Source organism: Rhinopithecus roxellana, chromosome 2 (genome assembly GCF_007565055.1).
Source record: "Rhinopithecus roxellana isolate Shanxi Qingling chromosome 2, ASM756505v1, whole genome shotgun sequence".
Classification (NCBI taxonomy): Eukaryota; Metazoa; Chordata; class Mammalia; order Primates; family Cercopithecidae; genus Rhinopithecus; species Rhinopithecus roxellana.
This window is the reverse complement of record NC_044550.1, coordinates 11032773-11054500: the sequence shown is the minus strand read 5'-3', so window position 1 is coordinate 11054500 and position 21728 is coordinate 11032773. Positions and strand designations below refer to the sequence as shown.

General features: G+C 35.5%; 1 protein-coding gene across 2 annotated transcripts in view; it reads right to left on the bottom strand.

The window, feature by feature from the left end:
* Window positions 1-21728, bottom strand: part of METAP1 (methionyl aminopeptidase 1) — a 74601-nt gene that overhangs the window by 19869 nt on the left and 33004 nt on the right. For both annotated transcript variants that reach the window (XM_010365529.2, XM_030914751.1), the window contains exons 2-8: window positions 20000-20051; window positions 14282-14394; window positions 13171-13231; window positions 9193-9284; window positions 7509-7592; window positions 5277-5415; window positions 2710-2841 (exon numbers count right to left, since the gene is read on the bottom strand). In XM_010365529.2, coding sequence (XP_010363831.1) covers window positions 2710-2841; window positions 5277-5415; window positions 7509-7592; window positions 9193-9284; window positions 13171-13231; window positions 14282-14394; window positions 20000-20051 — 673 coding nt within the window. The remainder of the gene's footprint in view (window positions 1-2709; window positions 2842-5276; window positions 5416-7508; window positions 7593-9192; window positions 9285-13170; window positions 13232-14281; window positions 14395-19999; window positions 20052-21728) is intronic.

Here is a 21728-nt window from a genome sequence, read left to right as displayed (position 1 = left end):
GTTCAAAAAGTAACGAATTGTCCTGAGTTTCAGCCTGGACAACTTCTGAAAGACTTGCTTCCCCTGGGTTTCTTTATCCCCATAAAAACATTCTCAAACTTTCCACGGCTGCCTCTACAGACAATTCTAGAGGTACAGTATAGGAAAGATACTTCTCACTATATACACTTTCTGCTCTGTTTAGCTTTTATGACTTTTACTGGTGTTTCAATAAAACACAAAACAAAACAAGTGGTTCTCATCACTATTAAGGTTCTCCCTCACACTAAGACTTAGGAGCTGGGCACTGTCAGACTCCTAGAGAACCTCAAGATGGCTCTGGGGATCCTTAACTCTCTACACTCTCCTACTCAGCTATCTGATTCCCAGACTGAGGTTCAGATATAATGTATCTTTCCCATCCATTTCAGGGTAAATAGCTCAAAGAATCACTTCAATTAACATTTTTACTTGCTCTTAACTGTACCTTCCAGCTTGATTCTGGGGGGAGAAGGAAGGAGGTTTCTGGTTTCGAAAAATCATGCTGACTTTCATAATGATTTTCTTTCATTCCTATCCAGGACTTCCTATCAGCCTGGGGTGGGAGGGGGAACAAAATTGTAATCCATGTTGCACAGAGTGACAGGGGAAGTCTTCCCTGATTTTCAAACTGCTCCAACTGTGGCCCCAAAGAGTAGTATCTAGAGATATTAATATTTCTGGTTGTCAAACACAGGGTGTGGTATAACTGGCATTTACTGGGTAGAGACCAGGAATGCTTGTGAAGCATCTTACATGTACAGAACAGGCCTCTACAACAAAAAATTATCAGGCCCAAAAGCCACTAAGTGCATGGACGAAGAAACCCTACTTAAGAAGCCTAATTTCAACAGCTTTTCAAACCCTCTACCTGGGGGAATGAGAGAGGTGCAAAATGAGGGGCAAAAAGGGGGGCAAAAATGACTTATACAAAGGAATTCATAGCACTGTCCAAAAAAGATCAAGCCACTTTCGTTTTTCCTGGCTACTGTTATGAAAACTACTGGCACCTTCCAGTCATACGTCATATAAAACAGCATTCTAACTATCTCGTTTTCTTCTTTTTCCTTTTTTTTTTTGTTTCTTCAGTTGATTCACAGAGAAGCAAAAAGAACAGAAACATTGACTATATTATCTGGCAGAAACTCTAAAAATTATTTCAAACTTAAGCTTTCACAAATTACAAACTAAACATTAAATTTCTTCAATTCTACCTCCTGTATTAACATTTTAAAATAACCAACAATGAATAATAAGTTTTCAAAATTTCACCTGATACACAAAAATGTCATATTCCATCATTTCCATTCCTCCAACTTGAGTAAAAATTTCATCTCCCATACCCATTAAAGAAGGCACTAAAAACAATAAAAATACTGGATCAATGTTATTAGAGATAACTGTATATTTGTCTAAGAACTCTGTCCTGTTCACTATTCCGTTGATGACATCAAGATTTGGGGAGACTGGGGAGGGTTGCAGATAGTACACTGGATAATAAAGTTGAAATGGTAAAGATTTAACTTGAAGGCTGTTTGCCCATTTATTAACAACTCCAACAAGATGCTGTTAATAGCTTTCCTTTCCTTCTTTTTTTTTTTCTTTTTTTGAAATGGAGTCTCGCTCTGTTGCCCAAGCTGGAATGCAGTGGCACGATCCACTTTCCAGGTCCAGCAACTCTCCTGCCTTAGCCTCCCGAGTAGTTGGGATTACAGGCGCCTGCCACCACATCTGGCTAATTTTTCCATTTTTATTAGAGACAGGGTTTCACCATGTTGGCCAGGCTGGTCTCGACCTCCTAACCTCAGGAGATCCACCAACCTCAGCCTCCCAAGGTGCTGGGATTACAGGAGTGAGTCACCATGCCCAGCCCCTTTCCTTCTCTTATCCCCATAAGATATTGATTAAACAAAAAAGCCTCGATAAGTTGTTTATTACATACAAAGACAGCCTGAGAAAAATCCTCCAGAAATACACCCCTACCCATTACTACAATAGCAAGAAATCTGGAAATCACCAAAATCCAACAGAATAGTTACACAAATTGTAATACTATAAAATATAATACATAGCCATTAAAAGAATGAGATAAATATATATCTGTAAGTACATATGCTAACTTGAAAAGATCTCTATGACAGTTGAAAAAACAGCCCAGTTACACATTAAAATATTATGATTCCATTTAACCTAATTTAACACATACACATACGTGTGTGCATTAATGCACAGGAGAGAGAAAAAAACTGAATGGTAACAGGGGATATCTCTAGAGAGAAGAGAGACAGAAGAAAAGAGGGGAGGCAAGTATAAAGGACGATCACACATATTTTCACTCATAATCTTCAGTTTTAATTTTTTATAAGGAGAACATAATATTTACGTAGTGGAAAGAATTTGAAAAATAGAATAAAAGTTGCACTAAAAAACCATCTGCACACTCCTCTTCATTTATCAGGCAAAGAAAAGGAAGATAAATCACAGAAGAAACAAAGGATGCTAACCAATCATCTGGTCTATCACCACCAAGGGATTCCCAAATCATCCTTTCACCCATTACTGCTAACACCCAAAGCTAACTCAGGTAGAACAGGGGCAAAACTACAAGGAAGGCACAGAATTGCAGTGCCCAGTCATTCCTAGCCCATCAGCGCACAGGACTGCCAATAAGTGCTCAACACTGAGGCTGACCTGCATCGATGGCTTGCATCAGGCACTCATATGTAGTCTGAACAAGTTTCCGTGCTCCATCATCCACATCTCCAACAAAAAATGTCTCATTCAGGTCCCCATGATAACCATTGCGATAAAGAGTGATGTCCACTGCAAGAGAATGTGCAAATATAAAGACCACACTTATTTTCATTTCAAAATTCAAGTGCTTTTCCAACATGACAGCATCTAGCAACTTAATGAAAAAGATAACTTCTGCATTCTCAAATTAGACACCAATAGATAGATAGTTATTGCCGAACAGAAGCTCCCTGAGTGTAATGTAACTGAACTCACTGTGAAGAGCAGGAATATGGCCATGGTAACATAAGCCAGATAGTGGGTTTTTATACTCTTACAGAAATTGTATCACTTGTGGCAAAAGAAAAATGTATGTGGCATACAATCATGCAAGATAAATTACCAGAGTTAGTAACATTAAATTGAAGACTTTGCTACACTGCTACAAACCACCATTTTCATTTATCTTTTACAAGTTCCTTACTCCTGCTAGGGAATAATAGAAAAATTTACACTGCTCTACACCTGTTTTTTAAAAACTCATTTGCTTTTCACTTATTTGTGAATATTCATTCTCCTCTTTGTCCCCATGTTTAAGAATACAGATTACTATTTTACCATTACACTATATACTATTATACCATTATGATGTATCTAGAGAGCACACTGAGTATTTTTAAACCATGTATTTCAATCAACCTATAACATCACAATATAGATATTTTGGTTCTAGCACAACACATATACTCCTGAAAAACCTCACACATTCTGCATGTAATAAAAATAACAGGGTTTATATGAAAAACAGGGTTGGCCTCAAAACCTATAGAACTTTATGAACAGATACCCTAACTAAAGCAGTAGCAATTCTAATAAAAATAGTGTCATAGTTAAATTTTGGCTATCATTCACAGCTAGCATCACAGTCAGTCAATTATCTGCAGCCTCTAACACTTGGGCTCATGCTTTCTCATTTGATAGGTAGTTCCTTTAAGATACCCTATTAACAAAGAGTTTAATTTCATCAATATTAAAATACCATCTAGGCCAGGCACAGTAACTCACGCCTGTAATCCCAAGACTCTGGGAGGCCAAGGCGGGCAGACTGCTTGAGTCCAGGAGTTTGAGACCAGCCTGGACAACATGCCAAAACCCTACTTCTACAAAAAGTACAAAAAATGAGTTGAGCATGGTAGCAATGAGCCTGTAGTCTTGTCTACTTCTGAGGTGGGAGGATCACCTGAGCGAGGGAAGTCGAGGCAGCAGTGAGCCATGATGGCGCCACTGCACTCGAGCCTGGGTGACAGACCCTGTCTCCAAAAAATAAAATGATACACAAAACAAAAACAAATACCATCTAGGAAAGCCTTCATTAATGTCTTCTGGTCAGGTGCGGTGGCTCACGCCTGTAATCCCACACTTTGGGAGGCCAAGACGGGCGGATCACGAGGTCAGGAGATCGAGACCATCCTGGCTAACACAGTGAAACCCTGTCTCTACTAAAAATACAAAAAATGAGCCGGGCGTGGTGGCGGGCGCCTGTAGTCCCAGCTACTCGGGAGGGTGAGGCAGGAGAATGGCGAAAACCCGGGAGGCAGAGCTTGCAGTGAGCCGAGATCACGCCACTGCACTCCAGCCTGGGTGACAGAGCGAGACTCCGTCTCAAAAAAAAAGAAAAGGAATAATGTCTTTTAAGCTACTTCCTCTACTCTCTATACTTGTAGCTTCCCAAGGTAGCTTAACATAGGGGTCTTTAAAGCTACTTCCGGCCAGGCACGGTGGCTCAAGCCTGTAATCCCAGCACTTTGGGAGGCCAAGACGGGCAGATCACAAGGTCAGGAGATCGAGACCATCCTGGCGAACACAGTGAAACCCCGTCTCTACTAAAAATACAAAAAACTAGACGGGGGAGGTGGCGGGCACCTGTAGTCCCAGCTACTTGGGAGGCTGAGGCAGGAGAATGGCGGGAACCCAGGAGGCGGAGCTTGCAGTGAGCTGAGATCCGGCCACTGCACTCCAGCCTGGGCGACAGAGCAAGACTCCGCCTCAAAAAAAAAAAAAAAAAAAAGCTACTTCCACTCAAGTAAGGCGCTTCTGCAAGATTTTCAGCTTTCCTTTAGGTCTTCATATATTATGAAGGGTTTTCCTGTATCTAAAACAAAGCCTGCCCTGGTCTCTTCAAAACCATTAATGAACTTCTGGGGTAAAAAAACTAGACTCCACATTTCACTGACATCTTTGACCTAATCAATCACATATGAGGTAAGCATTAAAGAAATATACACTGCACCAAACATATCACACCAGAAGTATATTAAAAGCAAAATGCACAAAACCACGAGAAAGTTTTCCATAGATTTAAGAGTTAGTGATACTGAATTTTAAAAAGGAAAAAGAGTCTGAATTTTAAAAAGGAAAACGAGTAAGTACAGGAACCAAGTCAAGAAAACACAAGTCACTGTCAGATTCCCCCAAGCTTTGTTGCTTCTTTGCCCATGGTGATGAAAGTAACATATTTTTCTTACCATTAACAATGTCACCTTCTTGCAAGGGCCGTCTGTCTGGTATTCCATGGCAAATGACTTCATTCACTGATGTACAACAAGACTTTGGGAAATTGTAATAATTCAAGGGAGAAGGGTAGCAATTTCTTGCAATACATGCCTAGAATACAGAAAAAATAATTTGGAATATATAAAGAAAAATCTGTATGAAATTACAGATTTAAAAATTTGAAAAATGTGAAAAAAGCTGGACACGTGTCATTATAAAGAACTTAATATTTTATTTTAGTAATAGTAGTGGATATTATCTTAAACAATATACAACAGGGTTTGTGCCAGTCAGGTACACATATACAAACCAGTTTACTGGTAACTGCACAAAGGAAAACTAAAATGACATACAGGTTAAGTATTCCTAATCTAAAAATCTGAAATCCTCCAAAATATGAAACTTTTTGAACACCAACAGGACACTCAAAGGAATGCCCATTGGAGAATTCAGAATTTCAAATTTTGAAATTACAGATGCTTAACCAGTTATGTATAATATAAATATTCCAAAATCCAAAAAAATTCAAAATCCAAAACACTTCTGGTCCAAAGCATTTCAGATAAGGGATACTCAACCTCTATTACAAATATATATATAAATATTACCACATATGAAGATTTTACTTTAGAATTAACTAGTCCTTGTGAAAAATATATCATAGTAAAAATATAATATTTTAAGTAAATTTTAACAAGCATTTTTGATGTAATTATAATTCTTACTTTGAAATAAGCCTGTATCACTATGCCCCAAAAATGACTACTACTAGCATAATTAAGAAATGGTAAAGTACTTCCAGACATTTTAATAATCACATCCAGTGGAACAACAAAAGAACTCTTACAGAAAAACATGGTCTGCTCTCCATAACGAGTCTTACTTTACTGTATGCTTTTACACAGTAGTAATCACAGCATACATAATTTCTGTTTCCATCCTGCTCTAGTCTTCAGGCTAATATTTTTTAATGGTTGCACAATACACCATTTATTTCATTCTTACTGGAAATTTAAATTAATATGAAGTTTCCTCAATTACAGAAAAAAAAAAATCTTACAACCAATAACTACATTTGTGGCTTTTCCCTCATTTAGGAATATACTTCTCTGCTTCTCATAGCATTACAAATAATAGTTTAGAGCATATAGAATTAGACTTTCTAGATTGAAAATGCCAATTCCATCACTTAAAAGTCATGTAACTTTTGACAATTTAATGAACCTCTCTCCTCCTCAGTTTCCTTACCTATAAAATGGAGATTACAATAGTACCTACCCTCAAGGGGTTGTTGGTAAGACGAACGTTAACGTAAAAGAAGCACCTGAGCACCTGGCCCACAGAACATACTCAAAATGCTATTATTGCATATGATATATCTTATACTAATATATGAAACAACACCCAAAAGTCAGGATTAATAAGATTCTGAATAAAAAATCTATAAACATTTTCATAGCTCAAGATACATGGTCAAATCCTTCCAAAAGGGTTCTTCCAATTTACAATACCATCACCAAGCAGAAGAGAGGACCAGTTTCATCACTCCACACAAGCAACGGATAGAAACATCTTTAAAAATACAAATTTACTAGGCCTTTATAATTTGCATTTGTTTACTAGAACATGTTTGATCTGCTTTCCACATATTAACTACTTATCACTCATTTCTTTTTAATTCATATAATGTGTACACTCATCTACTAAAGTCTTAAGGTCTCTCTCTGATAGACAGGCAATCTTTATTTATTTATTTTTAATCCCTATACTTACTACAAACATTTATCTGGACTGTTCATTGCCTTGACACTATAGATATAAAAGGAAACATTTAACTAATCTACCATCAGAAGTTATATTCTTTTTTTTATTTCAGAATATTAGATGTCTGTAGTGGCAGGATTTATTTAAAGCAGATAAAATCAATCATTTTATAAAAGCTCAACTGAAATGCTTATTATGAATATCTTGTTTCAGAAACAAGGTATTTTTCAAGCCTACCTCAGACCTTAATATTATAGATTCTTAAAGATGGGAATAATGACTGTTGAATGTTTTCCATATTTGAAACAAAGCAAAAATTTGCTTTCAAATGAACTTACCTATGTTACCTTAGACACTCAGAACTTGTCTACTTAATGTTTAAGTTCAAAGCATCGAGTAATGTAACAAAATTTCTCAAAGTAAAAAAGTGAAGTTCTTACTAAGTGTACAGCGTGATCTATTTCTTCAGTAGTTACACCTGGTTTAATCATGCCAGCAGCAATATCTAAAACTTCTCTAGCAAGCTGTAAAAAAGGAACAAAATACATTAAAAAAAGACACAGAAATAGAAATCTATACCCCTTCTACTGTTTGTGGAAGATTAGTAAAAATTAATCTCCCCTTGAATATTATAATTTTATAGAAAATATATAAATATATAATATGTAAATACATAAAAACAGACAAATTTTATATAAAAATTGGGCTAACGAGCAAGCAGCAGTAAGCTTGGCTGATTTCTATGTGAAAATATATATCCTAAGTAATCTAAACAATCATCAACTGATAGAGGTAGTCTTCTCTCATTTCTATAATGGGGAAAAATAGAGGAAAAGAAAAAGGAACAGATGGGCCTGGGCAACATAGTGAAATCCTGTCTCTTAAAAAAAAAAAAAAGTAGTCAGGTGTAGTGGGCACATGCCTGTGATCCCAGTTACTCAGGAGGCTGAGGTGGAAGGACAGCTTGAGCCCAGGAGTTTGGGGTTACAGTAAGCTATGAGCTATGATCTATATAATCTATGATTATGCCACTGTACTCTCTAGCCTGAGTGACAGCAAGACCGTCTCAAAAAAAAAAAAAAAAGATAAATGAATTCCTCAAAGAATCACAGCAAGTCATAGGAATAGAAAGTTCTCCAGAATATCAAACAAAATTAGAATCAAATCACTTTAAAGCACTGAATAGAAACCTTAAGAATCTTATCTAAATAAATAATATCAATGTATTATATTTTTCTTCAGAATAAATATGTGATTTCACCTGATAAGTACCAACCACTACTATCACTCATCATAGGTATTTCACAAAAAGGCCAATAGCGTAACCCTCTGAGCCTTAAACTTTGTCCTATGTTATGATGACTTGTGAAAATAAAATGACAAGATGTTTTTAAATATCATAAAAAATTTGTTTCTTTTAAAAAAGAATACAGAAAATAAATGAAAAGGATTGTCATCTATAGACTATCCATCAGATTAATTCCGAAACAGGCTTTTAAGAAGAAAACAACTGTTGACTAAAATTATATACTAACAATAGTTTAATGAAAAGCGTGGCTAAACCAGCCAGAGGCTCATGCCTGTAATCCCAGCACTGTGGGAGGCCAAGGCAGGCAGATCACCTGAGGTCAAGAGTTAGAGAACAGCCTGGCCAACATGGTGAAACCCCATCTCTACTAAAAATACAAAAAAAGGTCAGGCATGGTGGCTCACGCCTGTAATTCCAGCATTTTGGGAGGCCGTGGCAGGCGTATCACGAGGTCAGGAGTTTGAGACCAGCCTGGGCAACATGGTGAAACCCGATCTCTACTAAAATTACAAAAATCAGCCAGGTGTGGTGGCGGGCACCTGTAATTCCAGCTACTCGGGAGGCTGAGGCAGGAAAATCTCTTGAAACCGGAAGGTGGAGGTTGCAGTCAGCAGAGATCGCGCCACAGCACTCCAGTCTGGGCGAAAGAGCAAAACTCAGTCTCAAAAAAAGTTAAAAAAAAAAAAAAAACCAGCATGTGTTAGTCAGTCTAACAATATAACATTTGCTATCTTTATAAATCAGCAAACCACTGACTTCATGTCTAAGTACTGCTTAAAACATTTCCTACCCCATGGCAAAAAAATAACTCTTACCCTACATACAAGTCGCATCCCTTCTATATCTTCAGATGAGAGTAATTTAATCTGAGAAGTACCTTTAAGAGCCTGTTCGGATTCTGACATTCCTGGAATGAAAAACCGGTAAGTAAAACCAAAATGAATGCAAAAATGTAATATTTATTTGCATAATTATATACCTGTGGCATAAAAACAGTAGTCTGTTTCATACAACAGTAATTCATAATTTCAGATGGTCTAGGTTAGATTTTTTAAAAAAAACATTTTCAACATCAAAGGGAAACGTGCTAAACCAATTAAAGAAAAAATTAAAGGATAAATTTTCAGACCTATTAGAAATCAGCCAATACTTATGGAGTACTTATTATATGCCAGGCAGTGTGATAATCAAACTCAGTAAATGATACACATTTCAAAAGTACCATAGAATTTACAAATAGCTTTCATAATCATTTCATGAAGCAACTATACATCAACAACTGATGAATTAATTACACTATTTTCTGAAATAGGAACCAAAGTAAGCGTTTTTCAAATTCCAGTTTGTGACCTTTTATTGGGCTACACTTAACATTTTTTAAAAGTAAATAAATGGGATACAAAATATTAGAACGTCATAACAAAGTATTATACTTGTATTATAAGGAGTAGAAATAAGTGCTGCCATTAAATCTTTGTTAATTTATATACACATACAAAGATGATGCTATAAGAGTCATTTCCAACTTCAAAAAGTTTTAAAAATATTGCCCTAAAAATCTTCACAAATAAAATTTGTTAGCTTAAAGTTTTACATACATGAAAAGTAATAAAGTCAGCGTAGCAATTAACTCAAAATCTAACAAAAATAGTATCATCAACTAATCTTATTTACAAGTACTAATGGAAAAATTCCAAATAAAATATTAACAAACAGAATTCAAAAAAAACACAATACATCAGGATGCAAGTGAGATTCGTACCAGAAGCCAGGGATAGTTCAATACTGGCAAATCTATTAATCCAATTCATCATTCATAAATTAAGAAAGTAAAAGTAAATAATAATCTAGAAGGAAAGTTAATTCTGATAACATGGCCAGCTACCACCTTGACATGATAAATATAAATCTCAAACTGAGAACCAACATCACAGAATGCCCGCTATCGGCACTATTATTTAACACCTGGCAATACTAGCAAATGAAATTAACAAGAGAAAGAAATAAGATATATAAAACTAGAAAGGAAAGGACAAAATTCTTATCAATTTCAGGTATGATTAAATATCTCTAGAACAGAAGAATCACCTGGTAAATGACCAGAAATAAGAATTCAGCAAGTAGGCATATTGTACGATAAATTTATCAAAATCAATAACTTTCCCACATACAAATAATGAGCTAAAAAATACAGAAGCTACTATGTACAAAAACAACTAAAAAGATAAAGTACCCAGGAATAAATTTAACAATAAAATCCCTACATAAAGAAAATCTGAAAACACCACTGAAAGACATAAAAGGAGTCAAGTAAAATTTTTAAAACATACCCTGTTCCTGGACAGGAAGACTCAATATTGTACAGATGTCAATTCTTCCAAAATTAATCTATAAATTTAATACTATCCCAACAAAAAAAAGTCAACAGGATAATTTTGAGAACCAGACAAGCTGATTCTAAATTTCACATGGAAAAACAAACATGCAAGAATAGTCAGGAAAATTCTGAAAAAGAGGAAAGGTAGGGGCAACAAGGCCTACCAAATTTTAAACATTATATAGCTAGGATAATTAAGAGTTTGGCAGTGGTACACGATTAGACAAATGGTTAGTGAAACAGAATAGAATCAAGAAACAGACCCAAAGACATGTGAGAACATAACACAACGATATAGGTTGCACTTCAAATCAGTAAGGGAAGGCTGATTTTTTAAATAATTGGTTTTAAATAATAACCAGGTATTCTTCCGAGAAAAAAAATTAAGTTGCATCCCTATTTAACTCCTTATACCAAGTAAGTTTCAGATCTATAAATGATTTTTATCATACATAAAAAAGACTGAAACCATAAAAATGCTGGAAGAAAACATAGGAATATATTTTTTATAACTTCTGCACCGAAAGGTCTTTCTAGGTCATAAAGCCATACACACTGTAAAATAAAACACTGATAAATTTTACTATGTTAGGATACTCAAAGTCTGTAATAAATGTTATGACAAAACATAAACGGTCAATTGGAAAAAAAGTTTTAAAAACATACATCAAAAGGTTATTTTTGTTAATATACCAAGAACATTTATAAATCAATATGGAAAAAACTAGTACTCTAACAGGGAAAAAAGCTTAAGGATATGAATAAACATTACAAAAGGGAAGAAAATATAAATGACCTTAATATATGAAAAGATGCTCAACCTTACTCATAATTTTAAAATGCAGATTAAAATAATAGCAAAATAACATTTTTCATCTTTCAGATTAGCAAAGATCATAAAGCTTTATAACACTATGCTGGGGAAAAATATAGCAGAAAAGAGACATCCATGTATTTTTAATGGAAGTAACAACTGGAAAAAAATCTCTGAAATTTGTAATATCTCTAAAAATCAAAAATGTATATATCCTTTGATCCCACTATTTTAGATTATCAACCTATAGAAATACTCTTGACACATGGACAAAGATATAAATGTAAGAGTAGTTACTGCCGTCAAATTGCAAAAAAATTGCAGTCAAATTGCAATAAGCAAAAACCTTGAAATGATCTAAACATTCATTAGTAGGAGCCTCGCTCACGAAATATGATACATCCACATAACCGAATACTTCATTCACTAAAAAGGACGTGGCTTTATATGACACATTTGTAAGACATATTAAGCGAATACAGCAAAGTGAAAAGGTATATATAGTTTTTTCCATTTGTGTATAGATGGCAGGGATGGGGTCCTAATGTGCTTACACATACAGAATAGTTCTGAAAAGTTCTGTATATAAAGGGGAATAGCAGTTACCTCTAAGGACTAGAACTTACTTTCACTGCATAACATTTGTTAGAATTTACCTTGTCTATGCTTGTTTTTCTTAAATACAAGCTAATACTACATTTAAGATTAAATAGAAAAATAGTGAAATTATACATCCTCAACAGTATGCTATCATTTAGACTATCTTTCCCTTAAATTTTTCTGAAATAGTAGGGTTTAACTAAAATTTTAAAATGATAATCATAAGAATGTATGTAATACAGTTCCCCACTTCTTAGAGAACAAAGCAAAGATAGCTTAACTTGCTAGATAAAACCACACAAAATTGCTGAGAGTTGATCCTCTCTGACATGCAAAATCAGTAATTTTACAAAGTCTAAAATAATTATGTGTACAGGCCCTAAGGTCAGAGACTGTTCCAGTGACCTGTGTTGCAAACTACCTATCTTCGCTGGGTGTCTCAGTATCATTATCTATAAAAATGGAGAAGACAACAGAACCTACCTCAGCAGTGTTGAAAGTGTTAAATGTAGTAACACGTGCAAAGAACTTAGCACAGTGCCTGACACACAGTTAAGCAAAAATAAACATCAGTTATTATTAGAGAACCATCATCATATCATTCTCATCACTACTATCACTATCACCACCATTACTACTTCTGTTAATGTTACAGTCCAAAGTCTTTAGTTACGCATTCACTCAGGTCTCTACCATCCGCTTTTACCTAAATAGATATTGTTTAATTTAGATAGGAGGGAATATTAAAATTAAAACTTTTTTAGTAAGTCTAGAAGTTGTCATAACAACATAAAATACAGTATTATTTTAAATATAGTCTTCAACAGCTACACAGTGCTTTCAGAGGTAGGTAGATTTCTAATGGGGGGGCAAGAATCTTTAATTATCTTTAATGTTCTAATGCTGCTTGAAAACACATTTATTAGAAGTCCAGCACTGAAAAATTTCTACAAGAAAAGCATTCCTTCCCTTTGCAGTAGTCATCAACATAGCAGAGCTTACCTAAGGGATGATCAGCATAATCTGGTCTTTGAATATAACTTGGCACTGGCCTTGTTGGCATCTAAAAACATCAAAGACGTTAGTTAAAACTGATTTACCAACAAAAAATAAATAAAACTGGGGAGAAAAAAAGTCCATTCAAAAGTTTTTAAAAGTTTTAAATGGCACCTTAAATATTATAACAGATATATATTTCATTAAGATTACGCTTTACTTTTCCTAGTGGTAATGTCACCCCTTTCGCAGGGCATTTTAGAAAGGGGGAAAGTGGTCAAGGCCATTAAGGATTTTAAATTAGACAGAGACTAATAACAAGACACCCATGTAATTCCAAAGAAATTGGCAAGCTGACAACAATAAAATCATGTCTCCAAGTAAATATATACCAACATGTTTCTAGTCATTATCTCTGGGAGGCAGAATTAAGGAGATTTTGTTATGCTTTTCCTATTTTTCCAAATTTTAAAGATTGAAGATGTATTCCTTTTATAAAAAGAAAATCATCAGTAAAGAGAATTTAAATATTTAAGGGTGACAAATAGATTTCAACTTGAATGAATTCTTACATTAAAACTCCGACTCTTATCCGCCAATAATAGAGGAAGCGAAAAGAGTGGCAGAAAAGCCGTATCTAAATTAAGGGAGAAATATATCATAATAAAATAATTTTAGAAAAGTGTAATACAGTCAGTCCTCCATACCTCCTGGTTCCGCACCTGTTGATGCACTATCCGTGATACGGAAGGCTGACTTTAAGGGACTTGAGCATCAGTGGATTTTGGAAACTGTGTGGGGAGTGAGGATGCCCTAGAACCAATCATCCATGGATATCAAGGGACGACTATACACACTACCATCATGCCAGCAACAAAATATCTATTCCACCTTAGCCCATGCTTCTTTTTAAAAGTTTTACCTATTTCATCTAATTTTTTTTCCACTTCTTCCATGATTGCCAAACTAACAGCTCCCAAACGATATACCATAAGAGCTCTAGAGCTAAAATGCAAGTTTCTTTGTAAACTCAATCCTGATTATATGATTCACTATAGTATCATTTTTGGAAAATTCAAAATTGGAATGTTAAGATTTTATTACCTTATTTACTCACCAGTGGATAATGTGGTCTGAGTTTACCAGTATATCGATAACCTGCCCATGGGTCAGTATTAATATCACCTTCCACAGTCCAGGAAGACACTTCTCGCTTTGCCTTTTCATCCTCTGGGAGATGGAAGAATAGTTGTGAGAGGAAAGAAGAGAAGGAGGGAAAGGAATGTTTCAGTTGTCAAGCTAGTGAGCAGCAGCATACTTTGAATATCTCTTGTTTAAAACCAAGACAACAAGCCCAGGCACAAAAATCCACCAAACTACTACCCTAACCTAAATCACCAAAGCAACTGCTTTACTGCTATATTCAAAAACCCGTATAACTCCTTTTCGAAGATCTAAGGTCTTAGAAGAAAAAAACTCCATGTAAACATATACTACGTTTTTACATAATATCGAACAGGAACAGCTCATACACAGCTTTTCTAAATGCATTCTTGCCACATCAATTTATAGAAAGCCCATTTTAAAATATGAAACATAAGCCCTAATAAAACCTACCCAAGTGAGATCAGATGTTACAAATGAATTATGCTCTTACTAAAAGAACAGATCCTAAGTAATCCCAAAGCAACTTTAAAATAAAAAATAATTATTTCTCACAAAGCTGATCAATGGCTTTCAAGTCAATATTTCAATTCACTTTGAAAACTTTATGATCATCGTTTGCCTCTTTTCAGAAATGGGGTAAAGGAAAGAGGCAGGAAAAAGGCAAAGACAAGGGAGGGAACAATCTGTTGAAAGTTCAGCAGAAAAATTAAGAATCACATCCATACACACAATAGTGTCAGTTATTAATCTACGTGTGCTGACTGAAATATACGCAAGAATTCTACTCACACAGAAGACACTCTTTGGTGCCTGTGATGTCAACACACTGGCTGCACCTCTTATCCACATAGTAAAATAAAACTACAAACCTAAGACTTTAAATAGCGGGAATACAAATCCCTCGTGGACCAAGTATTGGCCTAAACACCTCCCAGTGCACTCAGACCTTTTCCTGATTATTGTCATTCTACCATAGGTTTTAAAAGTCAAACCTCAAACTGATTTTAGAAGTGTCTGAAAGAAATAAAAATAAAACTCCCCTCTTAAAAAATCTATTTAAAATACAAAATGAAGGAAACTAGATGTAATCATAAAATGTTAAAGTTAGAGAAGATCTTAAAGACAATCTAGTGTTGTTTCTTTATTGTATATATGAGGAAACAGAGACTGTGTGGTTCACATAGCTGTGACAAGAATGCCAGCCCCAGTCCAGTACTCTTTAAGAGCATGTGGCTAACTGTGGAAAGGCCCTTAAGGTACAATTGACAAGAATGCAAAAATACAGAAAATCCATTCATATTACTTTGGAAGAGAATATATTTATACTATTACATATAAAGGAATAGAAAGATACCATGCTACTGAATTTTAAAATATCTTTCTCCCCTCTGGAATTCTAGAAAGTCACTGTGTATGTTAATATCAATAGGAAAACTTTCTCATCACAGGACAAAAACAAACTTCATCCATTGCTACTTGGGTCAAACATGACAGAAAACAGTTCGAAATGGGGGCCAACTGAGCCTGCTTCAGCTATGAAGTGCATCAAGTGATTTTGTCTGAAACATGAACCTCAAAAATAATTTTCTCCCAAAACCCAGGAGAGAATAGCAATCAAGACGCAGGCTTTTTGCACTAGCATACTCCTGGGGAGGGAACAGGGAGAAGGTGAGGGTGTAAAAATCTTTTAAAGCTTCCTGTTGATCTGGATTTTACCCTTCCACAGTCTATATTCAAAAGAGAATTTAGGTCCAGGAGCAGCAGCTCAGGCCTGTAATCCCAACACTTTGGGAGTTCAAGGTGGGTGGACTGCTGGAGCTCAGAAATTCAAGACCAGCTTGGACAACATGGAAAAACCCGTCTCCACAAAATATATGAAACTTAGCTGGGCATGGTGGCACATGCCTGTAGTCCCAACTACTCAGAAGGCTGAGGTGAGGTAGAAGGATTGCTCGAGCCCAGGAGGTTAAGGCTGCAGTAAGCTGTGATTGCACCACTGCACTCCAGCCTGGGCAACAGAGGAACATTGTCTCAAAAAAAAAAGTAAAGCAAACAAATAGTATAACCCAAAACTACCACGACAACTAAAGTTGAATATCGCAAGTTCTTCTCTCATCTCTAGGTATAATTTACTTAACAGAAATTCATGCTTGAAAAGAAAATTCATTTACATTTTAGGATCAATTTGATCTCAGCCTTAGGTGCTAACCACATAATAGACCATTAATAAATCTGAATTGAGCTGATGATGGTAGCACAACTGTATAATAACTAATCTTTTTGAAAAGACTGTACAACAGGACAGTATAAATAAACATTTGTAAGCTGTCTTTCAAACATTACAATGCAACAGTCCCACGTAAAATGCAGGTAGTGTCATATGTATGTGATACATGCAAGGTCTGGCCCAAAGTTCATCACAGTCAGGCTTTGTTCTTTAAAATGTTGTATGCAGGCTGCTTCCTCTGGTCAGCTGACACAAAATAACTACACATGTCTAAGCTTTGCATGGGACAGGATTTTCTAATCAAAATTCTGACTCAAGTCTTCCAGATATGATAATTAGTTTTTGAGTATTTACTACGCATGGTACACATGCTAAACACTTCTCATGGATTTGCTTATTTAATCCTCACACAAACCTGTGATTCCAGCATCTTGTAGGTGAGACTTAGAGTAACCCATGGTCGCAAAATTTGGTGGAGCCAGTTTAAGACATTACATAACACCTTCTCTCTGTAATCCAAAAATCAGGCCCACTAGTGTGAATGGGTAGGGGAGTGGAAGAAAAAGTATCACTTTGAGTTATTTTATTAATTGCGGATTTTTTTGTTTTGTTCTGTTTTTTCTTTTTTATTTTTTGTATTCAGACGGGGTCTCGCTCTGTCACCCAGGCTGGAGTGCAGTTGTGTGATCTCGGCTCACTGCAAGCTCCGCCTCCCTGGTTCAGGCCATTCTCCTGCCTCAGCCTTCCGAGTAGCTGGGACTACAGGCGCCTGCCACCACGCCCGGGTTGCATTTTTAGTAGAGACGGGGTTTCACCGTGTTAGCCAGGATGATCTCATCTGCTGACCTCGTGATCCGCCCGCCTCGGCCTCCCAAAGTGTAGGATTACAAGTGTAAGCCACCGTGCCTGGCCCAAATGAGGTTTTTATACCTTAATTTTGGCTATTCAAGATACTTGTCAAATTCTTCCACCTTCACTTCAGGAAAATGAGAAACAAACAAACTGAATATGCCAGTGATACATTAAAAAGTATACAGTAATACAGTCTTGAGATGTGAAATGCTACAACTTCTACAGATCATACTAAAAGTAAATGGTGCTTAAGGTACACTGTGACAGAAGATACAATATAAAAAACATGCACCCAAGAATCAGCATTATGTGCTTTTAATTAAGGACTTTACCATCTGAATGGTCTTCTTTACTATGACAAGAAAAAAAAAAAAAAAATCTACCTGAGTCATTTAACTCGCTTGAAAATTTCCTAACGCCTGCATTAAAAAATTAAGCTTCTATGACTAAGCAAACTCCAGATCCAGATGTTTCAGTGGTGAATTCTATCAAACATTTAAAGAAGAAATAATACCAATTCTACATAATCTCTTCCAGAAAATAGAAGTGGGAAATATATCCCATTTTATTTCATGAGTCCAGAATTGCTCCAATACCAAAACCAAATATATTAAAAGCAAATTATAGATCAATATATCCCATATGAATATTAATCAGAGATCAGTAGACACTACACTTAAAAAAAAAAAAACCTAACTACATCATCTTCATGACAAGAAATGCTTGCTATGTGTTATCTCACTATCGTTTCTTGGACTGAAGTGCTAACTTTAAAGATGCATTGGTTCCTTTCTAGCGCAACATTGTGTTTCCCCAATGCTTTTCTCGATACTCTTCTTGTCTCTGGAGATCACCCTTCCCCACACCATTCCCTCCTCTAGGACTGTCATTCAACATTTACTGTAGTCAACTTATTAGGGTATGAAAGATACAGAGCTGGCCACCTGAGGATGATCTCTATCCACCATAGCCAAAGAGATTAAATACAGCAGGCTCATCCACCGAAAAAAGTTATCCCAAAAGATCCAAGAGAGCAACAGCTACAAGACGGCACCATACTAAACACTAGAGGTATAAATAAAATGTAAATAGCCTACATCCAGTGTTGTAATAATTACCTTCTTTTTATATAGGGAACACCTGCTGTTTATTCCCTTGTAGTGTAAATCAAAAGGAAATAGCCCTGCCCTTAAATATCCAGTATTGAAGAAATAGGCACACATCAATGAGTTAGCAAATCTGAGAGGCCCATTTTAGGCTTTTTTACTAACATACTGTTTAACCTCAACCCTTTATTACTTACCAATGCTTTAACTTCCTGGATACAAAATGCTAATAACTGGCTCAAAGAGTTCTGCAAAATACCTAACACATTAGAAATACAGGATGTATGTAATGCATGAATGAATAAAGTTAAGTGAGATTACTCAAATCCATCTCTAAACTTTGACAGAGGTAACAAATCAACAAGTCCTATCTTTTATGTGTTGATAAACTTACACTGAGTCACATCATTTTTCCTCATCTCTAACCACATTTCTCCCACAACAACCTAGCATGTCCATTAAATGTAGACGTTGCTTTATACAACCACAGAAAATTTATCTTTTTAAAATCTGTATTTCCCTGTTCCTTCAAATGGTGGTTTGGCTGACCTCAATTAGATTTGTTTTGGTAAAAACAAACTACATTCAAACTTCATTAAATCAGCTAACTCCAAAAAAAAAAAAAAAAGAATACACAAGTAGATGAATATAAGACACCAAGATTACATATGTAGAAACAGAAACCTTATACCAAGAACCATGTAAATAAATAGCCATGTTATTTCCCACTTCAAATTAAATCAAGCTTTGATCCATCAGAATGGCAATGCTATACAGAACAGAAAGCCCTTGTCAACTTTCAGGCAACTGTGACAGGTTTTCTTAGACCAGCCACACTAATGACGTGAATTTACAAGATAAATTAGCTGGAGCAAAAAAGGCTACGTGAATTTCAGCTACATCACTGTGGCTGACAGTAATAGCTAAGAAGCTGCTTAAAAAAAAAAAAAAAAAAAGAAGCTGCTAATAGTTTTACTTTGTGGTGTCACACACAAAACTTCAAAAAAGAAAATTAAACATTAGACTGCAGGTAGTAACATTAAAACACCAAAAAACAAAGTAATATAGTTTTGAGTAGAAAAAGCAATACAAATTGAAACTAAAAGAAACCAAAAGGGATCTGGTTAAATGAAGCCAAATCACTCACATAAGCCCTGACTACTATATGCAAACACTTTCAGCAACACAAGAAGGTGTCAAAAGATTAGAGTATCATCAGGTATGGCTCAAGTAAGATCCATCTATACTAACAACTATCTCATATTTTCATGTTAAATATGTAAAACAAGATTAAGATATTATTCAGACATATTTTATTTGCATTACATATCACAAAGAATTTAAAATATGTCATAATTCTAGTATTCAGGATTATACTTTCAGAACTTTCAAATATACACCTTCAGAACTGAAAGAATTCTTGTTTTCTGGCACAAATGCCACTTCTAAGACAAATGGTATAAAAATTTGTGATTGTACTTACTTGCTTTCTTATGTAGTAACTTGTGAGTAGCCCAACTTCCTTTAAAACATTCCTAAAAGAAGAAAAAAGGAAATTAGTGTCAGGCCTTCCTTAATGAGAAACGTTTTAAGGAATATTGTATATAAGCAAGAGTTACTATAAACTATTTGCAAAAATCAAGACCTGTAACTTTGCAAATTAAATATTTGGAAAAAATTAAGAAATGACACCTGTTCAATATTCACTTCAAAAAGCAACCTAAACTTTACTTCAAATAAGCAAGGAACATTAAGCTAAATGTTATATAGTAGTCATAGTTATATTTCGATTTTATGTCAACAAATTATTCTGAAGTATTTCAAAAGAATCATTAGACAACCAATCATACACTGAAAAAAATTGGAAGAAAATTTTTGCAGATTCTTTTATTTACGTAGTTAGGTTGCAAATCAGTCATACACACACACTAAAATCACCCATGTGAGTAGTTACTATGTGACACAGCCCTGAGGCCATAAGCTGTGTGAGGGAAGGGATGGTATCAAAGTTTACCACTATTGCCCAGAGCCAAGCAGAGTGCCTGGCTCTGCTAGGGTTTCAGTAAATGCTTGACTGAATGATCAGAATTAATAACTAGAAAGACTTTTCATTTAGGAAAAAATGTTCATGTAACATATTTCAGACACTAGTAAGAAGTGACAAACTAGGAAAATGAATTCAAGTAATTAATTGAATTCAAGTAAGGAACTCAAGTAATAAAGGAAAAGAATAATTCGACCAGACATAGACTTTATGTTTTGACGTTGATGGCTTCTCCTTCAAAGAGTTCAAAGTTACGCAAATAAATTATTAAAAATGCTAAGAAAATTCATAAAGTCCTACAAATGTTTTATCTTTGTAGACATAAAACTAGTAAGACACGGACAAGAAGAAAGCTAAGAAGAAAAAAAAAAAAAAACATGGGAAAAAAAAATCCCCAGGACTATGTAGTTAATCAAATCATATTACACTAAAGCTGCCTTCTGTAAAGGCTTGCCCAAGGGACTCTGAAAGATCAGTTTCCCCATCCTTGACTAGAATCTTCACTACTTTCTCTTTATTCTTCCTGTAGCCTCCACAGCCGGCAACAGTTAAGTGAAGAAAATCCAGGTCATCCCTATCTCTACAGCCTACAACCTAAACAGATTCCAAATGTATTAAAAGGTATCTACAACATTAGAGATTTTTCAGTTTTGAAGCTAAAACCGAGCTCAGTCTTTTGGGGAGATTGGGTTAGTCTGGAAAGCAGAACAATGGCACCTCAAAGATATCCATGTAATACTCCTCAGAACCCAAAGAATGTGTAAGTATGTTAGGTTATATGACAAAAGGTGGGGGGTTGACCTCTTGTCCCTTCTCTGAGTTTTCATTAACTGAACTCATACTGCAGGAAGAAAGACTAAAGTTTGTCAACACACCTGGAAGGACTCTTCACAAACCGTGTGTGTTCTGCAGGCCTAAAAGACTGTCCCAGGCCACTTGTTCTTCAAGCCCACTGAGTTCCCCTAAAAATCATTTACAATCCCCATAAAAACATCCACATTTCCCCATCTCCTTTTCCCCTAAGAACTAGGGTATAAGCATCTGTACCCCAGTGGGTTATTAGACATTCTGTGATTCTCCCCTATGCACACTAATAAATTTGTATACCATTTCTCCTATTAATCTGCTTTTTGTAAGCTGATTTTTCGGTGAACCTTCAGAGGGCAAA